This window comes from Haliaeetus leucocephalus, unplaced genomic scaffold (genome assembly GCF_000737465.1).
Source record: "Haliaeetus leucocephalus isolate CR32 unplaced genomic scaffold, Haliaeetus_leucocephalus-4.0 Scaffold83, whole genome shotgun sequence".
Classification (NCBI taxonomy): domain Eukaryota; kingdom Metazoa; phylum Chordata; class Aves; order Accipitriformes; family Accipitridae; genus Haliaeetus; species Haliaeetus leucocephalus.
Genome location: NW_010972519.1, coordinates 127,312 through 154,652, shown reverse-complemented (window position 1 = coordinate 154,652; position 27,341 = coordinate 127,312). Strand labels below are relative to the sequence as shown.

Here is a 27,341-nt window from a genome sequence, read left to right as displayed (position 1 = left end):
TATCCCATTCAGCTAAGGCACACTAATTAATGTCTGGGCACACTCACCTGCTCAGGGTTCCCACTTACTTCCCAACAAAGCACCCATCAGGCCAGAGAGCTCCCTGTCAGGAGAGGCATGTGTTCTGCTGCAGGGGAGAGACAGACCCCTGGCTAGTGACAAAAGACTCGCTCATCTGTATCCCGTCTCTCATATTCCCTGCTTCTCTCATCCTAGAAAGCAGCATGGTATAGAACAGGGCATCTGCCCTCAACAGTCACTATCAATCAGGGATGAGCTTTCCAATTGCAAAAGTGTTTGGACAGGAATCTGGGATACGAAGCTGCAGACGAGTTTTAACAGTAAGGCTAAAACACTGCCCCCAAGGAAGGTGGTCGCTGACCTAATGGGGGGGTACACAGAGGAAAAGTTTGTGGCTGGATTCCAGGGCCTAACAGCCCCACAACCTATTAACTGAAATCTCCACACAGATGTTCTACTATTGGCTCTGCATATTAATGTATATTTTAAGAGTTTAAGAATACCACTACACAATCCTAAAAACATAGAAGCCTGTACTTGAAAAAATACAGAAAGCAGAAGTTAAGCACTCTTCATTCCAACAGCAAGTGTGTCATGAGATATAAACAATTACTACTGCTCATATAGAAGAGCTACCTTTAGTCCCTAGAGGTGGGGACCTAACAGAACGATATTCAGACTTTGTTTTTCCATCCTCCCTTGCCTGGGACATCTGCAGGATTTGTACAATCCCAAGCAGTATCAACACCTCAGGCATTCCTGCCGGAACAAGTCAGCAAACACGTACTCTGATTCGTTTGATTCCGGCTCGCGTGACTTGCTGACAGTCATACAGCTCAATTCTCTCCAAGTTGTGGCAGTTTTCCAGGTGTTCCAGAGTCACATCAGTGATGAGAAGACAGTTATCAAGCTCTAGTACTTGCAGCCTCTCGTGACCACACGTACTGTTGCTCAGATGAAGAATCCCATCATCAGTGATCAATTCACAGTGAGATAAGCTCTGAAACAGAGAGGCAAACAGTTAGCGACACCACTTGGCCCTAATTACTCTGTCCTCTAAACATCAGAAGTCCTCTTCAACCTCTTCATTCTAGTGGCAGTTACAAAGAGTACACAGCTGAAATCCAGAAGAGTAACAAAAGAAACAGCTCTACTCAACAAAAGAAGGGCTGTGTACTTTAACTTTGCTTCAAAGTGAGTTAGAGTCCCAAAACAGGCATCACTGGCCAACTCCTCAGGCCCTTTTGCTCTCTATCAATGTGGCAATTCAGTTCCAATTGTCACGCACCTCTGTTACTGACAGGTGCAAACAGCACATGTGCCACACCAGAAACAGGCGACAACTTCAAAGGATGATCAAGAACATGCAGGAACAGAGGAGTATCTACTGACAGGAGTTACTGTTTCACAGCTACCATGTTTTCATACATACCACCAGGACCAAGCCTGCGCAAATCCACATAGATAAAGAACAATCAGACTGGACTGATATGCCAAATAATGATTTCAAAAAACCATGAGCGCTTAGCGCCTCAGGCTGTACCTACAAGGAGTAATAAACATCTTGTACAGCTGCAGGAACAAGTCTTTTCTGCATCAGTCAGTAAAATAAACTAAAAAATTCTCCTCTTCAACATATTTTTTTCCTCTTGAATTTCAAGAGGATGGAAAAAGTTGCAGCATCTTGGGCAGTAGCACCACATAAAACAGTTTCCTGGTTCCTTTAGGAAATTCATGACTTTTGGAGAAGCAATGATGATGACAACAGGAAACAGACTTTCCTCAGAAGAGGCTTAAAAAACACTCCTTGTCACCAGTGAAATGAATGTTCTCAAGTCTTCTGCATTAGAAACGTGTGGGATCTATGACCTCTTACTCCTCTCGCTCTGGGCTAGTTCCTTGCTTTATTATGCTCATGCCTATGTCTTGCCTGTACTTGTTTCTAAGTCTAATGGTGACTGGTTTTCAAGTAGCATTTCCTTGCCACAAGTTTTTTTTTCAGACAGCAATGGATGAAGACACACTTGCAGCGATCCAAAAATGCTTTGTAACTTGGCGCAAGCTAACTAGCACTCAAAAGTACCTCCTGCCAATCACCCAAATCAAACACGTAACCCTTCCCTTCTCTCAGTACATCCCATCTACGTTCTTTTATTTCAGCCTGACAAGAAAGCCTGAGGACTACCAACCTTACCCTTATTTTACCTCAGCTAGAGTCATGAGCATTTCTTGCCTGCTACCAGACACACGGGGTCTGTCCTGCCTTTTAGAACAACTTGCCCCTCAACTTTTTTCCTCCTTTGCTCAACAGGATGAACAAGTAACCAGAGAAGAGGCTGGCAGACAGGTCTGCAACTCCCCCCGAGTCTGATGGGGAACCACCACAGCAGCTTCCCTTCACCTCCAACTGGTCCAATTTTAATCACCCACCAAGTGTGAGCAGCTGGCAGTGACTCCAAGCAACACCACAACTAGTGCATACTGTCTCCAAAAGACAACAGAAATTACATGCTTGCCCCATCAACAGTGTTTTATATTATAACATGTTTACATTCTGCAAGTCTATCAACTCTTTTAAATACTTAAGTTCTCTCCTATACCTACTTTCTCTCTATATATGTTCTGAGCATTTGATTTGGCTCACAGCCTGGAAACAATCAGCAGCTGCAGGGTTAAAGAACATTTATAATAGACTTGCTGTTTCAAGGAAGGACAGGAGGTTATGTGAAGCTGTTGGCTATGGCAGGAGTCTGCTGGCTAATTAAGTGTTTTCCATCCCAGGAAGTAAGCAGCTTTTAAAATCAGCTTTTCTGAGACACTGTATTTGGTACTGAAAGGACAATACAGGATGTACAGCTGAGTTATCAAACTTTGTAAAACAAATATGCCAAATGATACACACTTCGCATTAAACCACATGATTTTTCTGACTTCATGACACTGTTAGAAAGCATTAATAATGTAGAATTTTACAAAGACAACTGCTTGAAATCTTTGGAACAAACAGAGAGGTTCAAATTCTTTGTTAATACATACTAAATGCTATGTATAAATCAAATATGGCATGATATACTGTGACAGTTAAGAAACAGTATGATGAACTGAAGAATTCAATTGTCTTCTGATCTCCAGGAATATCAGGAGTATTTAATAGTTTCTCTAATAATTTGCATGTACAATTATTAAGTAGTAATTTGTGGTGAAAGTGTTTAAGTCCAGTAAGTAATAAAGCATTTGAGTACTCTGATACTGATGAAGATTAATAGTTGGTTATAATTGGTCTAACAGTGCTTTTGCTTATTTCCACCATCTACTGAGTTTCCAAAAACCAAGAAACAAATTCAAAGTTGATTTCTGCAATTCCAAAATATTTGTTTAAACTGCAAATATACCTGAACATATGCTAAAGCACAGCTACACAAGAGTTTACAGAACCGTCTGCTAAAGCACAGCTGCACAAGAGTTTACAGAACCATCAACAGTATGTGATTTCACATTTAAAGTATCAAGATCAGTTCACATAAGCTATTTGGCACCTGCTAGTCTGTTTTTTCTTTCCCTGTAATTCTCAGCCATCACTGTTCACTCAGTCTTTGTGTATGTATCCTTCCTACACACAGGATCTACACATCAACAACAAAAAATAATCAATTTTTCTGGTTTCCTTAGAAAAGGTTTGTTATTTTACCAATGCCACACTTCCCTGTCTGTGGGCTAACACACAAAGACCAGCAAACAGGAGCAGGTTCAGAAAAATACTTGGAAATTATGAGGTTTTATGATATCTCTGGTGAAGCACTAGCAGAACTGGTACAAAAGATCTCTTGCAAGTACTGGTTACAGTTGGGATTACAATACAAAAACACATCTGTCACAAAAGAACGGAAAGTGTCCCATATAAATGGCTCCACATCTCCTGACAACTCTTGTTTGGCTTAACATTAAGAATTACGGTACAGAAATGAGGTTGGACAATTAATAAGCAAGAATAAAAAACAACAACAATAAAAAATAGTGAACAAGCTCCTTTTCAAAAGCCATCTCTCCTCATGTTGCTACCTTAGTAACACCAAGTAACACTAATCATAACACAATTTAATTAATGAAGCAGCAAACCATCCTTTAATCCCATCTAAGAACAGATTATAAAGATACTTGTTCTCTCATGTAGATATGAAGTAGTATATAACAAATCTACGCTTATGGGACAACTGGCCCTAAATACAGGAGCTCCTACTGTAAAGACAGTCTAGTAATTTTGGAGTCCCTTGACTGAAGAACAGCCAAATTTATATCACCTGAAATTGTTTTTGATGTTCTGAAAGATCTAAGCAACCACTCCCTAGAAAACACTTCTTTGAAATACAGTAAGCAGGGTACGCCACTGAAGGCATCTCTGTCCTCTCCAATTACATTCAAAAGTCTAGGTCAAAAACACCTTCTGTAATTTACTATGTAAATGTAGTCCTTGGGAAAACCTCCTTGCATGCAAAACTGATTACAGAGTGATTACATTTATCTTCACTGGGTGGTTTTGTTTATTCAATATTTGATGTAAAGTGTCATAGTCCCTAAGAAAACTATTAGTGAACACTTAAGAGTATCTATAAAGGATCTGAGTACTGCAAGTTGAACTAAGTAATCAAATATGAAGGATGTTAACCATAAAATATAAGCTTTCTGGTTATTACTCACTGATTTGGTAGTTTTTTTAATCACACAATGCATGTAAATATTTTAGGAGTAATCTGCTTCTTTTAGAATACTTACAAAACTTACATATATTTTGCACAGTATCATACTACATCAGGAACTTTTTCTAGATACAGAGTGAACAGCCTGGTTTTATATTGCAGGAGTTGTGTACATGTGTGGTTTTGGGGGATGTATTAAAGTTCACAAACAAAGAGTGAAACTTACCAATGCTTGTAGCTTAGGACAGTGTATAGAAAGTTGTATCAATGTGCTGTCAGTTATCTAGAAATAAAAGAAACCAACCATAAGCAGCAGACAGCAGGAGAGTTACCTTCAAATAAGATAGCTCTTTCTCTACCAGATGAAGGTTCTGTTATTTCTGGAAAATATCCAATCACCTGTTATTCTTCAAGTATTTCCCTGTATAGAATTTCCCAACAATTATTTTTATTTACTATCACAAAGAGCACTATTAATAAAAAACAAAGCACATCTAAAAGTGCTAATGCACTGCATTCTTATACTGGATGTTCAATATTCCTTTTCATATTAAATCTCACCAAAACACACTCTTCCAAGTCCATCTTCTCCAGCTCATGGCAATTCTAAAATAAACAACAAACAAACAGATAAACAAAAGATGAAATGAAGCAACATATAGACATACAATCATGCACAGTGCTAGTAATACAGGATAGCACAGCTTCCAAGAGGAAATTGTGAGCTAAATCCCTTCAAGTATTTGATCACCACCAAAGGACAAAAAATGGGGGGGGGAGAAAATTTGCAAGCAATACACCACCTCCCTCTCAAACCTCTACATTCCAGCCTTTCTCTTACTAAGTGAAATGTCTCCTTCATGCCCTGTAAGGTTTGAACAGGATATATCAGTACTCACCCACCCCTGCTTCCCTTCCCCCTTTTGGGGTCAACTTCAATTCAAACCTATGGTATTTATAGTCTGTGCACTAAAGCTAACTATTTTGCATACAGATAAATCCAGCTTCTGCGTACATCAACCTGCACCAAACTAATCTGAAACACACTTAAGCCCATGGAACATCTCTCTTCACATTAGAAAGCAGCCTTAAAAACAATTTGCTTTGCTAATGAATGCTGAAAATATTAAAATAGGCTGGGAGAAAGCTGCCCTTCACATTTATACAATCAATTTTCCCAATATTCTGAGAGATCCCTAGCAAGCTTTTAGGAAGTGCTTTCAACATCTGATCATGACTACTTTCAAGAAAATGATGTAACCTTGTGACCTCAAAGCAGACCACATGATGCCATGGCTCAGCCCAAACCCCAACCCCTTTTTTACGGGCATAGGAAGAAATGGTTTAACTTGCAGCTCCCAAAAGCAGGCTTGAGGTGGCTATCGAAAGCCCAAGGCTGTAGTGCTGAATGATTAGAAAAGCACTCTGTTTAACCACTGTGGGTAGAAAAAATACCTTTCATTCACACTAAGTATCATCAGCATAAATGAATCCCATTTACAGAGTATTATTTTTGTGTTCAGATTTCCTAAACCAGCAAGCATACAAGTCTAACTTGAAGCATTTGATACCATCAATATGCTTCCTTTACATATTTACAGCATGAATCAGGGCACAAGTGTTTATAGTTTATAATGTAAGTATTTTTGTAACTTAAAAGGTATGATCAGAATAATATTATATGGTGATTTTGGGGGTATAAATATCACAAAGATATGCATCATTTTTATAGGGGAAGTTTGGCTAGAATACATAGAACAAGTTCAGAATTATGTTAAGCATAATAAATTCAATTGAAACATACTTAAAAAAAGGGGGGAAGTGGAAAATGCAATGATAGATGGCAAAATAGATAAGTTGCAGCTCTAAGTATAATCCAGAAATAAAATCATGCTTTTTAGTCCCCTCCTCCACTGGGTTCTTCCTACTTTATTTTTCTTCTTCTCATATTCCTTCCCAGCAGGACTACATCAATTCACAGCTGTTCAGCAGCAATGAAAACAAGACAAGCTCTAACCTCCTGAAACGACCCTTACCCGTGCTAAAAGCGTAAAACCAGCATCTGTAAGATGTGAACATCTTGCAGCTTCCAAAATCCTAGAAAAGTTTTAAATGTTAAAGAAAACATTAACATAGAGAAAAGCAAATGCATTTGAGATACAAATCTGTTTCTGCAATTGATAGCTAATATATATATATGCCTATTTTTCACAGTAATTTGCAATTAAAAAGCACTAGGCACACTTTGATCCAGCTTATCAGAAGACTCTAACAGTCACAGAACAGATTAAGTTCAATCCTCAAATCTTCTCCACACGAAGTGGAAAAAATTATACATAATTATAGTCATTTTGACCTCTTGTTTCAGTAAGACAGCATAATGCTCAAGTTTTCTCATGTATTATCTGAGGAAAGACATGGGAGAATAAACCCTGAATTAAGGAAATACAGATGAAGCCTGCATCTAAAACCTGTTATCTAAACACAGGATGTTGGGAAGCCACAAAACTGAGAAATGGCTTACTAGAAATTGGTCAGAGCCTGTGCATGAAGCACAGTGAGGCAAGTTACCAGAAAGCAAGGAGCTTAAATTCTCCAAGCCCACAGTAAAAACAATAAACTACACCAACACAACCTTAAAGAAAACAACACAGCATTTTGGAAAGATAAACCTAACACTCTTTTCAGGGGCACTGGGAAGCAGTACTGACCAAAAAAAAGGTCAACTGCCCCAAACAGCACCACTAGTATGCAGAACAGGCCTCCATCCCATTAATGTTTTGTCATCTTTGTTCTCTTTTTTTTAATGAACACTTTTTACTTTGCAGGTCCAGTAAGTATTAAGATGAATAAGGAGAAACCACAGCACCATGCAATGAGCAGCACAAACTAAGTGCAACTTACACACTCACCACAGCAAACACTATTTCTGTACTGGGGTCAGCAGGGAAAAGGCATGAAAAGATGGACAAAACAACTTCTTGCTGCAGTAACATTTAGAGGCACCTACATCCTTCCACTGGTTTAGGAGATCATTAGAAAGCTCTGTCTCCATAGAGAAAGTACAAAGGGAAAAGCCATGCTGTGTGCATAAAAAAAATACAACCTCACCAGAGTACAGGATGTGGGGCTCTGACTATGACTTTGCTGGATCAGTCTCTTCCAAGACAAAAGGAAGAGCACAGCTGGCTTCAGAGGTAGCCCCACAGGATACATCCTTGAAAACCACTTCCAGAGTGCTAGTTTTCAACAAGGTTCAGAAGTATGATGGAAACTCAAGAACAGCCAACAGAGAGGTAACAAGACAGGTACCGCTTCCCAAACGGATGGTTGTAACACCTCTGGATTTTCTTTCCAGACTCACCTTTGGGAACTTTGTGCCCTTCCATCAAGGGCAGCTAGCAACCCATCATAAAATACTCTCAGCTACTCTGAATATTACCTAGGACACCAAATAGGAAGGGAAAAAACCCAACAACAACAACAACAAAATATGGTTCAAGTAACATTTGTTACCATTCTTACTCCTTTCATCAATTACTTGCTTTCAACCCCACCTACACTTAGAACCATTGGATCCCCAACCCCATTACATTTCTGACTTCAAAGGGGGGAAAAAAAATTACATCCACAGTGTGCAAAATAGTGAAGCCGCTACTTACTGCGCATCTGGTTGAAAATAAGAATATGGTAACAGAGGGGTAAGAAACCAGAAGACTAGCAGCTCTAGCTTTCCTGAAATTGGGTGTGCAGTCAGTCAGAAGGGCAGAACAGGGAGAGTAAGTTATATATACACATGCTGCATCAGTCAGGCCCCAGGATGAAAAACAGGTGGGAAGGCAGTGGTCAGCACGAAAATGAGCAAAGTTCTAATTCTTGCTTTGTTTCAGTGATTGTACTTAATTACAGAGGGCTCTTTTTTCCAGATACAGCTGACATTTATTTCCCATCCAGTGATTTGTGACAAAGTACCTAGCATAAGAGCTGATGAAACAAAATGATATCCAAGAGCAGATTCCGCACTCTTATAAAGCAATGTTCTCCAAGACAGACCTCACAGTTACATTCATTGCCTACAGATGTCTTTTGGGCACACCTGGAGTGTCTCTGCACACAGCACCTCCCTACTCCTGTTGAATTAGCAGAGGTGGGAGAGAACATTAATGGGGTTAAAGGCAATATGATCCTAATTTTCACAGCCCCACCTAGACAAAGACATTCATGGTTCTTGGGTGCTTTTCCTAATAAGCCTCATCAAAACAACTACTAGTATTTTAACACTAAAAAGCAGTAAAAAAGGAAAACAGAGAAGGTATCAAGCACTTAAATGAGCAGACATAAAAAGGTATGAGGAGACACCTGTATCTTGATGTAGGGGAAAAAAACCAGGGAACTGGTCAAGCTTAGGATTTTTTTTCAAGGAGATGTCATTTGTGAGTGGTAACAGCTGTGGAACACAGCACCATCATGGAAAACAGCATCATGGGACATCCAAGACCCTGAAGTGAAGCGAGAGTAGCACAGCACAAAATACTCAAAAGCTTCCTAACAGGGCCAGCATGTCCAACAGAGGCAGGAGAGTTTTCTTTTGTACTAAACACCAAAATATTCAGAAGGTACGAACAAGCGCAGAATTACATTTGCCTTTGATTTCCAACATAATTTTTAACAAGTACTTTCCATACATAATCCCAAAAGTCTAGATGTAACCAGCTGTATCATCTGTCCTTCCATCACACACTCCTCTGCAGCAATCACTGCAAAGGGTCATTTTTTTTCATTATACTGTTCCTCATTAAAGGGGAAGAACGGCAGACGCCTTCCCCCTCGTGGTACAGACAGGGGCTAACAGTTTACCTACCAAAGTAAAAACAATTTCTTGGAAAGAACTGCACAACTAATAGCACTTTAGACCACCTTTTATTTCCAATCTGAGCTGTGAATTGAAAGAATGAGAGAAATCATGGAAAAAGACCAGTAATAACAGCACAGCTTTCTAAGGAATGCAGTTAAGTGTCAGAAGACTCCTAAGCCCCTAACACTGGCACACATAAGCTCTTGTAAGTATGAATGGTGACACGAAGGGGACTGTCACTCTGGAATTGTCTTAAGGACAGGTTTTCTACAGTAACAAAAACTCTTTTTCATTCAATCAGCTAAAGGAACGCTGCATGTCAGCATACTGCATACTGGCGTTTGAATGTAGCTTGCCCTATTTTTACGGTCTACCCTTTCCTCCATTTATCTGTGACTGAAGTATAACAAGCTGCAACTCCTGCACATTCCTGTCTTAAATGGCAATTTACTTTCATCCAAAAATCTTTTGGTTTGATTAAATTTACATTAAAATTAGACCTTGCAAGAAGTATTATATGTCTCTACAGCCAGAGAGCTGCTGCATGACTGAGCTTCGTTATTAAAGCTGAAGATGTCCTCACTTCTGAGGATACCACCATAACATGTATGTTAGCACAAATTACACCAACGTAAAAGTTCATATTATTTTTAACTGATGAGCCCCTATTACTCAAAACATCCCATAAGTATCAGTCCTCAGTGCTTGTGGAGACATTAGCACACTCCATATCAGAGTTTAAGAATGCCAGGATGCACTGCAGAGCATATTAAAAAAACATGCTAATAAAATCTGTGAATATAATACTCAGGTATGATTTAGCTTTTTTTTTTGCAAGACAAACCACTGCAATAAACCACATCAGAGTACAAACATCACAAGACAACACATCTACAGATATTTTTACCTTTTAAAAAAATAATGGGCTTTATATCTTCTTTTCTTCTGGCTTGTAATTAGTACCTAAAACACTTAACTAGAAGCACAGAATTGAACTGCTAGGTTCAACGTGTTTTATTTGTCACATATTACTTCTTGTTTTTCCAATATACAGTGGACTACATTCATGTCAGCTACAGAGGACCAGTCCTCAAGTTTATATTCAGCTGGTACTTCTAACTTAATGTTTTGATTGCAAAGGTAACACAAACAACACAAAGCTAAATTAAACCTGTGGATATCAGCTGATTATCTTCAGAAGTGAATTTCTTAGATCAGGCCAGTAATAACATGACATACTCACGACACGCTCACGACATACTCACTTCAGCCTTGGACAGTTTAGACCAAGTGCTGTCAGAGAAGCATCTGTAAGGTTGCTACAGCCTGAAACACAGAGTGACTGAAGTCTATGGCATCCTCTGCAGATTTTTACAATGCCTTCATCTGAAATTTGCTGCAACACAGAAGAAGGTTAAAGTTACTCCATTATCAAGTAATCAGCTAAGAACAAAAATCAAGTCATATTACTGAATTGTTAGTGTACTGTACATACCCATGGCAACCTGTGGATTTTTAACCAAAAAATACCATCATGAAACCATCTTCACTGATAAAGACAATCAACACACACAATTCCTACTTAGCTATGTCTTTTTCCACAGATCTCTAGTACTGCTCAAAGGCAGTCTGAAGCACAGAGGGAGAGTTGTTTGTTGTTGTCTTCCTCTTTCACTTTGCTTTTGCTTTATAATTTTCTTTTTTTTTTTTTTTTTTATTGTAGTTGTCATTGTGTGAAATAGCTCGCTGCTTCTATGTTTGTAGAGTTCAGGTCTTTCATTCCAGTGACTGTGTAAGTTCAGGAACAGTGCAAAAGAGACCTCAAAGCTCAACAGCAGGAGAGCTAACTACCTATTTTGCACTGGAGCACTAGGACCCAAGGGTAAAAATCCTTCACCTTCGGATAGTTTTCAAAGCAAGAATTACAGGTAAACAATTACATATAACCCATTCTTTACAGAAGATAAATGTAAAAGCCAGGTTTGCCCTGCCCTATGCAGTTGTCTTTAACTGAAAGATTTAACTGAAAAGAGGGTTTTTCATTTCTCAAAATTGCTTTGTACTAGATATTCTGAAAAAAGTAACTCTAAATTTGGAGTATGAATAAAAAAGTTTTCTCTGAAACAGGAACTATAAGAAATAGCCCCAATGCAGCTGCACACAAAATAGCAACAGGAACTAGGTTATTGGTGTGTGTGTGCAAATATTATTTTGTTTACATGTTTTCTATTCTGGAAAAAGTATTCACTCCTCCTCCCACTCTTAACTCCAAGAATTTAATTTTTCTGCTGAATGACTAATTCTTCATGGTGAAACAGGTTATTTTATTTCCTGGCCTAACATTACCCTTCCAATAACAAAGACCTCTACTGTATTTTGAATGGAAAATACACATTCCTTTTATAAGTCACTCATCTAGGTACACTAATACTACTATAGCATATTTCTGAGGCTATTACCACAAGCATTACCTTTCATAGATGAAAACAGGATGAGAAATAGCAGCAGCTCAGCACAAAGGGAGATCACCTTATGCTCCCTCCCCCAACCCAGCACTTTTTAATAGCAGTTTATATTTGCACAATTTGTTCTGTCAAATAAAAATTATTCTAGACAGAAAACTAGAAGTCTTGTCTTCTTTTTGTGGATCCAGAAGGATTTGCATAATCTACAGACAAGAAGATAAGCTTTTTTTTTTTTTTTTTTTAAATTAAAAGTCCAACAGCAGTCAGGTATTTCTGGATTTGACTCTCCAAAACATGTTTTCTGGAATTGTTTTGTTTCCTTTGAGAGATACTCATGACACTATTATTGTGAAAAGGAACTATTTGGGAGGTGAGGACTATGTAAATTTTATGCTGCCGTTGGAGATGGACAAAACCCTCAAGTTATATATGAGAATTTTCCATTCTGAAACTGCTTGTGATTTCAATGCTTACATCCCTCTCAGGAAAGAAAAGTGCTCAAAAAATGCTTGCAAGTCCCCAGTTTCTAAAATCTTTCTCTAAAGATGGTACCTTTCAGATGTGCAGTTTCCAGAGTTAATATCAGTTCATTCCACAGCTGCTGGAGCTGACCTGGCATTTTACAGGGTACACAGAAGAGAGCCACTAGAATCAAAGTGTGGATCATATAAAGCACAAGGAGACCTGCTGTGTAAAAATCAGTGCTAGCTCTTTGATCATAAAGAGCCTGGCTGTTTCTGGAAGCATGCTTCTAATCTACAGCAAGCAGGACAAGTCCAGTGAAATAAAACTTTAAAGCACACGTAACTAGGTAGGACACACAGACTATCAACTCAAAAAATTCAAAGGGAAAAATACTTTCACTCATGAGGGTTTTTTTGTTGGTACTTCATATCTACATTACAACAAACATACTGGCCAAAGGAAAATTCTGGTATACTCCTATGCCAATGCCCCTTTTAAGCGGGAGAGATCATAACTGATTATCATCAGACCTCTTGAGAGCCTTCCATGAAAATAATCAGAAAAGGCTGGCCTCGATGTATCTCATTAGTCTCAGGTAAAATAAAACAGAAGAACAACTTTGGAGAAGGAGGACAGCAAAAGGAAGAGTGAAAGGGGAGGAAATTACATACTGACTTTATTTATGCAAGTGTGGTTCTGCCTAAAACAAGGAATGTCCTTTCATTCCCATTATCTTTAGGTGCCCAGCTTCAGTAGGCACCTAAATTCAGATTGAAAAATCTGAAAATTCTCTCTTTCACTAAACATCTGGCTCATGGATGCTCAAGCTTTGTATTCCTATTGTTCTTAATTTCTGCAATTTTTTAATATAACTTTTAATAACCCTTAATGCTCCAAAATGTTCAACACTTTAAAGAAACCTATTAGGTCCAAAAACTTTCATCAAATCTTAATAAAAAATGGTCCCATGCCACATTCATTCAGGAATGACGTGTAAGACAGATTTGAAAGTTTTAGCCCAAGCAGACTTTATACCTTCTAGCAATAAAACCTTAGAAAAATTTTCAAAAGCAAAAGAAAAGAATCTAGCTTCATTATTCAAATTTGCATGACTGAAACACTGAAATTCTAATTTATTTTCTAAGGCTTATTTACAGACAAAGAATGACTTACATACATTAAAGACATCTTTCGTGTTCCTAAAAAGTCACATCAGAAACAACAAAAAAGCCAATATAAAATACAGCAAATCTAATTTTTGTGTACTCTCTAAGCAGAATTAAAAGTACATGAATGATTCCCAGTCATTTAATTACAAATGCATGTGTTCCTCCATTACTATTTAAAAAGCATGCCCTCCTCCTGCTATCTAGATGGTTCTGAGTCATCTTCAGTTATGATGCCATCATATTTTACTGTCAATTATGTAGCCCAGAATATGGCTTCTGCTCAATTAGAAACCTTAAAATTATGAATAGACTAAAATGTTTGACCTTAACAGATGGGAGAACAAGAACTACATCTGTAAAACTGCATGGTTTAGCGCATACACAGTTCATAAGATTTGAATGAATGCAGCTAATTCTTACGCTAGAGCTTACTACAGTTAAAAAGTGTAATGAGGGGAAAAAAAATGACCCAACACTCCAAATCCACACTCAGCTGTAGAAACAGCCAGCTCATTTAAGACCTCTATTCCACAAAATTCTGTAGAGATGTACTATTTAAGTGTGTAGCAGATAAATTCATTAGCATTCAAAAATGGCTTATGATTCTTAGAGAATATATCTTTTTGAAGCTTCAAATACTTACTGTACAGGATTGTAAATTCAGGATTACAAGTTCATGACAGTGATTTTGAATGTGTTTCAGTGCTTCATCTTCTAACTGTATTTAGCAATTAAACCGGACATAGGAAAAGAAACAAGAAATTAAAAGCACAGCAAAGCAGCCCAAAGAATGTATACGTCTTGTACTATTGAACAAAAGACTATAACAAAATTTTTTTTTTTTTTAATTCATGGAGATTTCAAAAACCCAAAATAAAATTTTATTCCTAAAGGATCACCCAAGCAGTTATGTACCTGTGTGCAACCTCTAAGAAATAGAGCTTTTAGTCCACTACACCCTTTCACCAGTGCTTCAATACCATCCTTCGTAATCTGATCACACCAGGAAAGATTCAAATGTTCCAGATTTCTGCAACCCTCACTGGGAGAATTAAAAAAATACATAAAGTTAAATCCAGCCTTCAAATAGTCATAACAGTGGGAAACCCAAATTAAACACACTGTTAGAAATTAATGATAGCCAGTGGACTGTGCCAGGCCTCCACAGAAAAGTCATGAGAAAAGACCACACACAAACATCAGTCTACACCCAAGAAGTCCTAGATACAGGATAAAGCCAGCTCTGATACACAGTATTAAGGTTCAGCTTTGATTTTTTTTCACTTTATTAAATGTTGAACAGCTCTTTAAATGCTTTTCTTTAACACAAAACACTGAATCTTCTTACCTTAAGCCTTTCAAAGAGCTGTTCGTGATGGCTACGCAAGATGTCAGATCCAGATGTTTCAGCTTGGAACAGAATCTGCTAAGACTGTAACACGTGCTGCAAAACAGCAGACACACTAAAAATACCTTCAGCTACTTCTTTTTCCAAATTTTCCCATCAAACAAAAAACCCCTTTGACTTACCTGTCAGTGATTTTTGTGCACCCATTTAGATTTAAGTGTTCGATGTTTCTACAGTTCTGTGCAAAGGTCCTAGAACAGCAACAAAAAGCTGGAGAATTAATATGTCACAAGTTGCAGTACAGTCACTAGAGTGCGCTCTGTCCCCTAGGGCCTTCCAACCTCAGTCAAAAAGCTTAATCTTCAAGCCACACAGTGTTGTTACAAAGTACACTTCAAATACATCTGTCTCAGTGGCTGCTTTTTCCTTTTGCTATTACAAGTTTCTCTCTTCAGCAACTCCTGAAACCACGTGTTGCTTCTCTCTCCAATACCACTTGAGCAAGGTGTTTATTTCTGTCGTATACAAGCCAGAACTGACTTGCTTCAAATGCCTTAACTAAAAACATTAAGGACATAAACAGAAGGGTTTAAATATCACATCAAGTTAAATATTAAGCTGCGGGGAAGAGTTTTTGCACATGTCATCACTGAAGCCTTTGTAGGTCTTAAGGAGCTTGCTCCCACATCAAATGAAAAGCAACGTACCTTGCGCATTACAGAAGTAGGACCTAAGCCTATCGGACTACCAATGGAAAGCCCTGTGGGTTGCGAATTAGTTATTTATGATTTTAAAAATTGAAATGCATCTACATGCACTACTGGGTATGAACTCTAAGGATGATTGGAGCTATTATACTGCTAAAAGCCTGTATGTATCATTATACTAATTACCCAGAAGAAATACACAAACTTTCTTTTCATCTCTGCAGAGTAATATTTACAGCTGCATTGCATTTCAGAACAGTTTTTATGCCCATGTTTCCTCCAACTGTATGGATTTTATTGGCAGGGGTGGAGGAAACACACAAAAACAGTTTTGTCTGGAGGCTTGCCGTGGTTAACAGATCCGACTAAACACTCAGCTGGTAACAACTTCCTGGCTCTCCACTGTGGATTGAAAACAATGGAAAAAAACCCAGCAAGCAGTTATACTGGTGAGAGTTTCCACTTGAATTCTCAAAACAGCTATTCCAAAATTCATGTACTGGAGGGAGATTTACAATTGAGACACTCTTCAAATCACTTGGAAAGATGCTACACTCTGGAGGAACAGCAGCAAACTTTGCCTCTGAGATTGAAGCATGGGGCACGTCTCAGGAGAGCTGCCACAAACGTTCGGTACTTCCACAGCCAATACCTACTTGGATAATTGGCTGGTTTTAAACAAAAGTTGATGTCACCCACAAAACTAATGGATCTGGAAACAACTCAACACAAAAAGCCTGATAGGAAAAGTCATTTTCAGAACAAGTATCTGAAAATTAATGCCACCTTTCTTATGCTAATGTTTTGAAAGTCTTAAAGCTCATGCATTTATCATTCATTTTCAATTTCAATATAACCTGCTTATATTTCAGAGGTGAATCATCTTCCTTCCTAAACTGTCTTAGACACCACCATCTGCACCAGTTAGTTGTTATGGATGCACCAGTAACACTCTGGTAGCCAGTCTCAGGTAAGCCTGTCCTATTACCTGCCAGCATAACTAGCTGTATCATCCCTACAATGTACACATGCTACACAGTGAACTGCTGTATATTTATTCTTAAGTATCTGTTTACTAAATACATCATTATTTTAAAATATCCCATCTCCAGCCCTCCGCCACTTCTCAAACATTACTAATACCTGAACCCACCTACAATTTTTGGTCCTATTCACAACCCTCACTGCAGTCCCCTAGCCTTAGCATCCTGAAAAGCACAGCTGGGAGCCTAAACCAAACGTGAGAATGGAGTTAATGCGGGGGGGCTAGAGGGAGTGGAACAACTGTTACCTACTTCACAACTCCTTCTTCCTACACCCTTCTCATCGCCTTTCCCACTACCTTCTCCCCACAGTAGTTGCTGCCTCTGTCGGAGCCTGCCTTCCCCCTCTCCCCCACTCCTGCTATTGCCTTCCCTACTGAGGACATGGGGACCATCTGTGTGAATACTCTGGGAACTTGGAGGAGCATTTGCAGCAAGCTAACTCTGGTTGGGGCTACCTCTTTTTTGACAGCAATTGCCAGTAATATGGGAGATGGTAATGATACACACTTTCCCCTGAGGAGGCAAGACTGCCTGAAGGTAGAGACACACCACGGAGCAGTTTGGGAATGGGCCTAGAGGAAAGGAAAGCTCTGGGGAAATATTCAGGTCTGAAGCTAGGATGCCTGTTTGGGTTACTAAAGCAATCCATTGCTTAACTGGTTGCTGGATGAATCTACTCTAGAGACAAAAGTCAGTGCATTAGACCTACTTAAAAATTTAAGAAAGAGCTAAAGGTCACAAGACACTAACTTAATGCCCAGTGCTTAACAAAATCTTTGTGCTTGTATTTTCCTCCTAAGAATGGCCACACTACATCAGGCTGAACACCATTCAGCCCAGCCTCCTGTGATAGCAGAGGAAAGCATAACTACAAAAAGCCATACCCTGAGGCTTTCTCCAAATATTCTTTGAGCCCTGACGTACTTGTGGCTTAGGGACCCCCTTCAGCTGGAGGTAGGATCTTTGGGTTTAAATACTCAGAGAAATATCCACAGAAGGGTCTGGCTAAACAGTCTGCATGTAGAAAAAGCTTATATGGATTCAAATGGTCTTCTGGGAACAAACTGCAAGTTCAATTTATATACTGTGTAAAGAAGGGCCACTGTCTCTAAAGTCTCCCAAGATGTTCCTGTTGCCTGCCTGTTCTTATGTTAGAGCAAGAAGAGAATCCCAGGCCTTTCCCGATTTTGTAGGCACTCAATCGTACCAGTCTTTATTCTTCGTCACATTGCTACGGTCACCTCTTGTCCAGACAACAAGATAAACTATAAACTGACTGACTACTAATCTTGATGAAACTAATATTGTAGGACACCAGAGTACAGGTCTGAAAACATTTTAACTGCTTGAAACCTGAGAGATATCTACATAATACTAGTGAAAGAAAAAGACACATTTCTGAAAAGCACAGTTCTCAGTTCATTTCCAGAAAATAACAGTAGCTATACTTGATCTCAAACTGACATCTCATTTAGTCATTATTAAGGTACTTAATACTTACTTAAGTATCCCATTTGGTCATTAGTCAGTACTTAGAAATCCAAACAAATGTAATAATAATTGCTTTTGGTCTGGACATTAGGAAATAAGTGATGTCTCAATCTAGGACTTTACTTACTTTAAAGAGGAGTCTCCAACACCAAGACATCCTCTCAGACTAAGTTGTCTCAGGAACCCACCACACCTTTTCGATATATTTTCCACAACACGACCCTTAAACCAAATAAAAGGAAGATTTTGTTGAGTTTTATTCTGACATAACATTCTAACCAAATTAAAAATGCCGGGAGTGAAGACCAGCCCCAGCTATACCCCACCAGAACTACACCTCTTTTAATTTCTTTTGCTACTTTACGAAAAAAGTTCTGTTGAGAATCTCCACTCGCATTGAAGTGCTATTCAATTCAATCTTTAGTTCTTTCTTTTTTTTTTTTTTTTTTTTTTTAATTATCACACATGGCTCAATTTTTTGTCTTAGCAAAACCTACTCATTAAGACTGCTAAAATGATCTGCAAGTTTTGTCAGATGTGTAAGGAACTGAAGAACTGCCCCAGAGACGCAATGGGAGGCATGCCCATTCCTCAAGGATCACTGTTACTGCTACAGCATGTAAGTTTAAATTGTCCATGAAGACATACATCACTGAACTGCAGCCCCCGATGAGTCCCGTTTTACAGTCCCTGCTATAGGGATGATTACCTCTGCAATGGAAAGAAGGTGCTGAACACCTTGGTGGGAGCGGCCACTTCAGTTGCCTCCAGAAGATTTGCCAGAGCCCACCTGCCAGTCTTCAGTGTCATGTATATTTGAGTGTCTGTGCTTAACACTTGGGGATGCCAAAGAACTTCTCACATTGTGAAGCTTACACACTTTATGCACTGTTACTTGTCAAAAGCTGAAGCACAGCTTACCAAAAAACCTGCCTATTTGACCCCACATCACTACAAAATGCGTTTTATTTACATCCTGAAAGTGCATTTTGCTATACACTAGGAGTAAGCAGGATGGCACAGTACTTCTAATATTCAATCTGAAAGTACTATTATGCAAAAATGTTATTAAACTACAATAAAAATACACCTTTTTTTTGGTAGGAAAAACAAGATAAGATAGCAAAAAGCAGGAGGCCACTGCAAAAACTGACTAGACATCACATTGTATCTAATTTTAGGGAGGTAAAAGAAATCAACACTGATCATTTAACAAACAGGACTAATACTTAACAGCACCTTTTATTTTCTTCTCTCTTTTTTTTTTTTAAGCAGGAATACTTACAGAATTAGAGATCAGCAGATTTTTTTGTTTGTTTTCCTCTCTATACAGGACAGTAACAATTTTACTGAAACAGTAAAATGTTTCTTATATTTTGTTGTCCACCTCTAATACCAAAGTCCTGGCTAGCACTATGTGAAAATATTTTCTTATCAGAGCTTGTTTCTTAGCCTATAAGTAACATTGTTTATCTTATCTCTCAGAAGAATTTACACCAAAACAAACAAACTGGAATTCATTATACAAACAAAATTATGTATTTTTAAAGCTTTAGTCAGAATTTTTTCTCAACAGAGGCCAAATACCTTTACTGTAAGGCTAAAGTCGTCAATGAGTAACATGTAATGCAAGTTCAATCTACATTGCAGAAAAAAGCCAAACCCTAGTGCATTATTAAAAAAAAATAGAAAAAAGTTCTCTACCTCATGAGGTCTTAAATATGGAAAATTTCACAAAACCTAATTTTTCATTATTTGATCGTCTCAGATCAAGTACTGCTTGATGCTATGTGAAACATCACCAAACAGTACAACATCCAACTGAGCAAAAAATTGCCAAATACAATTAGAAGCTTTTACCTGTCCTAAATCTATAGGCAAAAAAATATTACTAAAATAGTTGAAGAAAAAACAGAGTTCTTAGACACTGAATATGAAAGTTTATCTTGTTCAAAACTACCTTATGTAATAATTGCTGGTTTAACATACTCTTATGAATAAATTTAAGGGGTTTATATTACAAATGTACTTAAATATAATATACTGAAGTAACTGAATTGCTCCAAACCACAATAGCTTCTTATAGCAAAAGAGGATCATAACTTAATTTCATTCCTTCTCCTGAATCCTATGCTACAAACATAGCGTCTCAAAGAGCAACACCACTAGGTACAATGTAAGACAAACATATCGAAAACATAAAAATCCAATACTGTTTCTAAACAGCAGAAAGGTTTCAGTCACAAAAAAGGCCTACCAACAAAAAGACCACAGACCTGTAGGGTTTTCTTTATTATTTCTTAGCTTGTGTTTCTCATTTGCTTTTTTTAAAGGCAACTGAAAAGATGACATCATAGCTCCAAGTCTTCTTAGACACATTTAGAGAGAGGCAGATGCCAAAAAAGACCAAAAACCAAAAACATCAAACCCAAAAAACTTTCTCCTACCTCTGTAAGATCCTCATGTTTAACATCAGTTTAGCAGAGGAGTTGGCAGTAAAATTTTAAAAGAGCAGTGAAAAAAATATAGCCTATATATTACTGTAAAGCTTTAGGAACAGTTTGAAACACGGTGAGCAAAATACACCAAATGAAACCCATCTGGATTTTATTCATGCAACTAAGAAGCTAAAAAAAATCCAGAAGCAAATTCATTATTGTATTCTAAATTTAAGTTGTATCATCAAACAACAAACAATAAATCAGTTCAGATTCAATTAAGGAATTGTATTTCCACATGGATTTTTGTCTTCATTTTCATGTCATATTTTATTTTGTTATGCACATCTATGATAGCATTAATGCAGACATGTTTTTCTTACCAAAGACACGACCGCCCTAATCCTTTCATTATATGCTGAAAAGGACTTTCATGCACATGCACCCTCATTTCAGGCAAGGTTCAAACCTTATAAAACAAATGTTCAGAAAATGGTAATCAGATACACACCAAATCAAACCTAGGCAAGTCAGCGGTAAGAAAAGTTGTTCAGCATTTTATTGTTTCAATCTCCAAGTCCTACAGCCAAGTGTCCAGAGAGCTTTCTGCACTAGATGGCACCCTCACAGAGAGTCTGGGGACCAGCAATGAAATTATCCTCTTGATCATGAAAGTGATTCCGAGGCACCATTTATACCTTTACTTTCTGGAAATAAGCAGCTTTGAACTTCTAGATCCCTGTATATATATGATATATGCAAATTATCCGAGACATAGCTGGCAACCAAAACTGAAATATTCATCCGGTGTAAGAAAGGCAAATACAGAGTTCTTTTATGTTTGTTCCTTCTCCGTATTATCATCTTGAACTTTAGTCTTTAAAACGTGTGAACGCAAGCACAGTCTATGGGATACTCAAAATGGGCTATGCTCTTAAACATCACCATAGGAATGAAAAAAAACCAACCCCAAAGACACTAACCTCTATATCCGTTTGAAAGTTAAAGAGGTCTATTCTTTGCCAATTGCTTCCATCCAGAGCTAAAACATTCCATGCCTACAGAAAACAAATACAGTTTATTTATTACCTCCACTGCCTGCTCCCTTCATTTTCCTCTCAGCAATTCAAACATAACAAACTCAAATATAACAAAATATACAATTTCAGGTAGCATTTTTAAAAAAGAAATATAACTGTAGATATTAGTAGTCATACAGTACCAACTACTTAAAAACACAGAATTTGTGGAAATGAATCTCAAATCTCCTGAATGGATTGCACTTCAAAGGCTAATTCATAAAACATGCAGGAAAGGAAGAAATTAAACATAAAGTATGTACATGGATGCAGCAAGATTTAACCATCCATTTTTTAAAAAGCTTTTGTAAATTTGTCTAATAAGTTACTTTTGCTAGATCTATATGGAGAAAAGTAGCTGCAAATGAGATTCTTTCCAATAAAACCACAGTTCTTCAACCTCACTAGTTACTATTCTGAGAGGAACAGCAACCTTTCAGAAAACTGCTGACTTTCCACTGTTAGGATCAGGCCTTTCCTTTACACATGCTAAGTTAAATGTACGTGTTTGAGAATTTGTCCTTCAATGTCAAAGCAATAATTGTTCAAAGTAAAACAAAATAAAAGCACCAGAGAAACACAAATATGCTCAGAAAAACAGAAAAAGGAATACCACATTCAACTGACAGGTAGTTCTGAGAGAAAAATACAACTTATTCAATCACTTCGGTTTTCTTCCACTGTTTTCTAGGCTTTAGCTGAAGGTTCTAACAAAACCTGATGTTAGTTGACTCACAAAACTTACTGAAGTTAGAGTGATATGGGTATAGGAATGAACCAGTTACGCACTTAATTATACATTAAAACAAGCAAAAAGACCCCAATAAAAACAACAAGCAAACAAAAAACCTAATCCTCATTAAGGTAGAAAAGCATGAAATAAAAAAGTTCTTTCATGTTGTATAAGAATATACTTCACTGTACACACCTGATGTAGGAACAGAATATTATTCATTTTAATTCAAGAAAAAAAAAAATCAAGATGAGCTAAACATAAAAGCTTACTTAACATGCTTTCTATTATCTTCTGTGTACCTTTTCCCCTCTACTGGTAGTCCAGCTACTTAACACCTTTTGTACTTGGCAAGCAAACTATGGACATACTTCTTAAACACATGGTGCACATTAACTTAACTACGTGGAATTTTAAGCAGAAAATGCGTCTGAAAAATAGTGTTATACAGCCACATGCTTTATAAAAAGCAAATGCCATCATGCCAAACTGGGCTTAATCCTTTCTCCAGATATAGACCATACACGACTGGATATCTTTTCCATAGCCTTTAAACATTAGTCCAGTACATAGCAACTAAGTCCACATCTGACCGCAAAACTGGACCCACTGTTTATTTGTTTTAATAAACAAAGAGACTGAGAGAACTATTTGATTACAGGAAGCAGATTGCCCTAAAGCCCATGATTTGCACATAATTAAGTGAATAGCATCCCAAAGAACAACAAAAAAAAACCAAACAGAAATACATACCTTGGAAACCTGTGCACATCGACACAAAGTAACTATGTCCAAGAAAGAAAATATTCTGGGAAGAAAGGAAAAGAACAACAATTAAAATGTTTTATTTCAAATTCAGACTAATACATTAATTCACACTTCTGTACTTCTATGGAAAGACACCAGTTACACAAGAAGCAAGTTAAATACAAGTGTTTTTTAAATACAAGTGTTTTACCAAATTATTTTGTTTATTGAGACTTAAGGAATAATATCATAGCTATCATCTAAAGACAGTCAACACCAACATATTAGAACCAGCAGGTGCTTCTTCTGAAAATCTATTTTCTGTTTCCTCCTCCTTACTACCCAAACATGCATGAGTTTGAAACAAATTCTTTTTTCTTCTTTTTAATTCAGAGAAACTAGCTTATATACCTTTAATTGTGCTACAATTAAAGAAGTAACTTACACAAATACAGGTGAAGATTTCAGAGGCTGGTGAAGAGTAAGAAATGGAAAAATAACACATACATAAATCCAAGTTCAAGAATCTAAGTACTAACACATAGAACAATGACCCAAATGTCTAAAGGGGTTTCACAGTGACTACCAAGTCTAACACAGTCAGTATCTTTTTTTTAATTCATTCTACAAGAAACAACTGCAACTGAAAATTTAGCATTACTATTGTCATCACAGAACCAATTCCTCAAGGCTGCCAACTCTTAATGGTTTTCTGAAAGAAATTTTTCACTGTCAAAATGCATTTTGCTAAATACCATTTCCAAACAACAATGAAATTGGGTCAAAGGATGTCCTCAGGGAAAAAAAAAAATCATTAGCTTAAGCATAAAATACAGATCCTATTCCAAAATCATTTTCTATTACAGAGAACGATATGAAATATATGAAAGATGTTACTGTAATTCACGTATAAACTGCTACCTGCTCACCAGTGAACTTTTTCAGTCATCAAAACAATCAACAGTAATAATAACAATTTCATCTTACAGTGAGATGTTAACACTGAGGAGCAAACAACTGGTAAGAGATGCTGAATTTAATCATGTAAAATTCTGTTTACTATTTTACAAGTAGAGATCTGAAGCTAGAGCTCAAAATGGATACCCACATCTTAAGCGCTGTGATTTTTAGCTGTGGCAAGAGTCAAAAAATGTAATGTAAGTTAATGGAAATACTTCTTAAACAAAACAGTCTTCTGGACATCTGTTACGATTACTTCAGATATTAGTTTTCCAATATTTCATTAACAGAGGAAAATATTTTCTCTTTTTCACTGTACAATAATACATTTTCTTAAAAAACTATTAGCCATGCAAACAGAAGGACATTCTCAGAAGCTATGAAACAATTTATAAAACCCTGTTGATAACATTTATTTTGATAGCATCTATTTTGTAATCTGAACACCCATTCTGAGGTCTGCCCACTTTAAGGTACTCAGCAGCGTTTCATGCACAAAGTACACATTTAATGTGCTCAGCAAGATTGCTGGACTGTTCAGATGAGCACTGAAAACGTTCTCTCTCAAGAGCAGCATTTATACCAATAACCCACCATGAACCCTCTTCTGAGGTCACCTTTACCCCCTGCCATGAGGCAAATGGCTGAGGGTGAGGATGTGGAGATCATGCTAAAGAGCTGCAAAAGCTTCTTGGCTTGTAGAAGCTTCCTCATAGTACCACTGTATGAGTGGAATCAGCAGGTGATCTCAAATTTACAGAAGCGAAAGCACAAGAGACAGACTTCTGTGTTACTTGTAACAAAGAAAGGAAGGGTTGTGACGATCCATTTAATGACACAATACTCTTGCCTAAATGAAGAACATGACATGCTTTAGAAGTGATGTATCAAGTTCTGCTGAAATAAGAAACAACAGAAGAAATTCTAAGATGTTGTAGAAAGGGTATTTCATACACCCCCACTACTCTGAGTTGTCTGGCAGTCTGTCTTCACGTTTGATTGTTTACTGCTGTTAAGAGATTAACATTGATGCGCGATTTCTCCTAAAAAAGTAAATTAAAACTAAATGCAGAACAGATGCCTTTATTTTTGCTCCATTCTTGTGATGGGTTGACCCTGGCTGGATGCCAGGTGCCCACCAAAGCCGTTCTATCACTCCCCCCTCCTCAGATGGACAGGGGAGAGAAAATATAACAAGGGGCTCGTGGGTCGAGATAAGGACAGGAGAGATCACTCACCAATTACCGTCACGGGCAAAACAGACTCAGTTTGGGGAAAATTAACTCAATTTATTACCAATCAACCAGAGTAGGGTAATGAGAAATGAAACCAAATCTCAGAACACCTTCCCTCCACTCCTCCCTTCTTCCCAGGCACAACTTCACTCCCGGATTCTCTACCAACACCCCCAGTGGCGCAGGGGGACAGGGAATGGGGTTTACGGTCATTTCATCACACATTATTTTCTGCTGCTTCATCCTCCTCAGGGGGAGGACTCATCACACTCTTCCCCTGGTCCAGCGTGGGGTCCCTCCCACGGGAGACAGTCCTCCACAAACTTCTCCAACATGGGTCCTTTCCACAGGCTGCAGTTCTTCACGAACTGCTCCAGCATGAGTCTCTTCCACGGCATGCAGTCCTTCAGGAGCACACTGCTCCAGCGCGGGTCCCCCGCGGGGTCACAAGTCCTGCCAGAAAACCTGCTCCATGGGGTCCCCTCTCCACAGATCCGTAGGTCCTGCCAGGAGCCTGCTCCAGCGCGGGCTTCCCACGGGGTCACAGCCTCCTTCGGGCACCCGCCTGCTCTGGCGTGGGGTCCTCCACGGGCTGCAGGTGGATATCTGCTCCACTGTGGACCTCCACGTGCTGCAGGGGGACAGCCTGCCTCACCATGGTCTTCACCACGGGCTGCAGGGGAATCTCTGCTCCGGTGCCTGGAGCACCTCCTCCCCCTCCTTCTGCACTGACCTTGGTGTCTGCAGGGTTGTTTCTCTTACATGTTCTTACTCCTCTCTCCAGCTGCCGTTTTCCATCCCAGCAACTTCTTTCCTTCTTAAAAATGTTATCACAGAGGCGTTACCACTATCGCTGATTGGCTCGGCCTTGGCTGGTGGTGGGTCCGTCTTAGGCTGGTATGGGCTCTGTTGGACACAGGGAAAGCTTCCAGCAGCTTCTTACAGAAGCCACCCCTGTAATCCTCCCCCCCCCCCCCCCAACACCTTCCCCCACAAAGCCAATACAGACCTCTTCAAGACTTTTCACCCCTAGGCACAAACCACTCCAGACACATGCCTCATGAGTTTGGCCTTGGGGATCTTTCAACGTTAACAGTACCTGCAGCACGCGTGAGCTTCATGTCAAAGGCACAAAGGGTCATACAAGCTCACAGTTCCTCAACTCCTTTATGGTAAACTTGTATTTTGCTAAAGCCTAACTTCCAGAAAAGGATCTATTCTTGATTTGAAAGCCTTCAAGGGATGGAAAATCACCACCTTCTCTGGTAGTTTGTTCCACTAGTTAATCACCTGTTAAAATGTTTGCCTTATTTCCAAGCTGAATGTCTCACTCTCAGCTTTATGCTTTTTTCTACTTTTCTTCACCAAATTAAAGAGTGCTTTAGCAGTTAGTACTTTCTTCTCATCAAGTTTTAAAGCCACTTATCAGGTCATCTTTAATTCCTCTTTTCAACAATCTTTTACTTTAGTTCTTTCAATCTCATTTTCTCTGCACATTCTTCATTTTTCCAGCATGTTTCTTCAAATCTAGACATCAGCAGCATTAAAAAATTTATTAGTATCAACAAAACTGTACACAGACATAAAGTATGATTTCACCACCCCCATTTTCAGAGCCATTTCAGGCCACTGTAACAGCCTTTTTGACACAGCATCAGACAAGAATCTTACAGTATCTTACCCATTTCACCTTCACATCCTCTTCTGGGATTACACACTCCAGGCCACAGCTCTTTCTGTAGTATTCCCCAGTCCTGTATATCTATCCACGTAAAACTAATCTGTAAAATTAATCTTGTTTGAACACACACCCCCCATTTATCATGTTATTCGGACATCCTTAGGAGTGCCTTGTCTTCACAGTAGTTTACCACTACAGTTCTTTTTG

General features: G+C 38.4%; 1 protein-coding gene across 1 annotated transcript in view; it reads right to left on the bottom strand.

Annotated features, from left to right (window-relative positions):
• The window catches only part of FBXL2 (F-box and leucine-rich repeat protein 2), a 54,387-nt gene that overhangs the window by 770 nt on the left and 26,276 nt on the right, over window positions 1-27,341 (bottom strand). The window contains exons 3-14 of the mRNA XM_010582786.1: window positions 23,265-23,319; window positions 21,683-21,757; window positions 18,389-18,483; window positions 15,200-15,268; window positions 15,018-15,113; window positions 14,585-14,711; window positions 14,313-14,387; window positions 10,836-10,966; window positions 6,752-6,812; window positions 5,277-5,321; window positions 4,942-4,998; window positions 809-1,021 (exon numbers count right to left, since the gene is read on the bottom strand). Of these exons, the coding sequence (XP_010581088.1) occupies window positions 809-1,021; window positions 4,942-4,998; window positions 5,277-5,321; window positions 6,752-6,812; window positions 10,836-10,966; window positions 14,313-14,387; window positions 14,585-14,711; window positions 15,018-15,113; window positions 15,200-15,268; window positions 18,389-18,483; window positions 21,683-21,757; window positions 23,265-23,319 (1,099 nt within the window). The remainder of the gene's footprint in view (window positions 1-808; window positions 1,022-4,941; window positions 4,999-5,276; window positions 5,322-6,751; window positions 6,813-10,835; window positions 10,967-14,312; window positions 14,388-14,584; window positions 14,712-15,017; window positions 15,114-15,199; window positions 15,269-18,388; window positions 18,484-21,682; window positions 21,758-23,264; window positions 23,320-27,341) is intronic.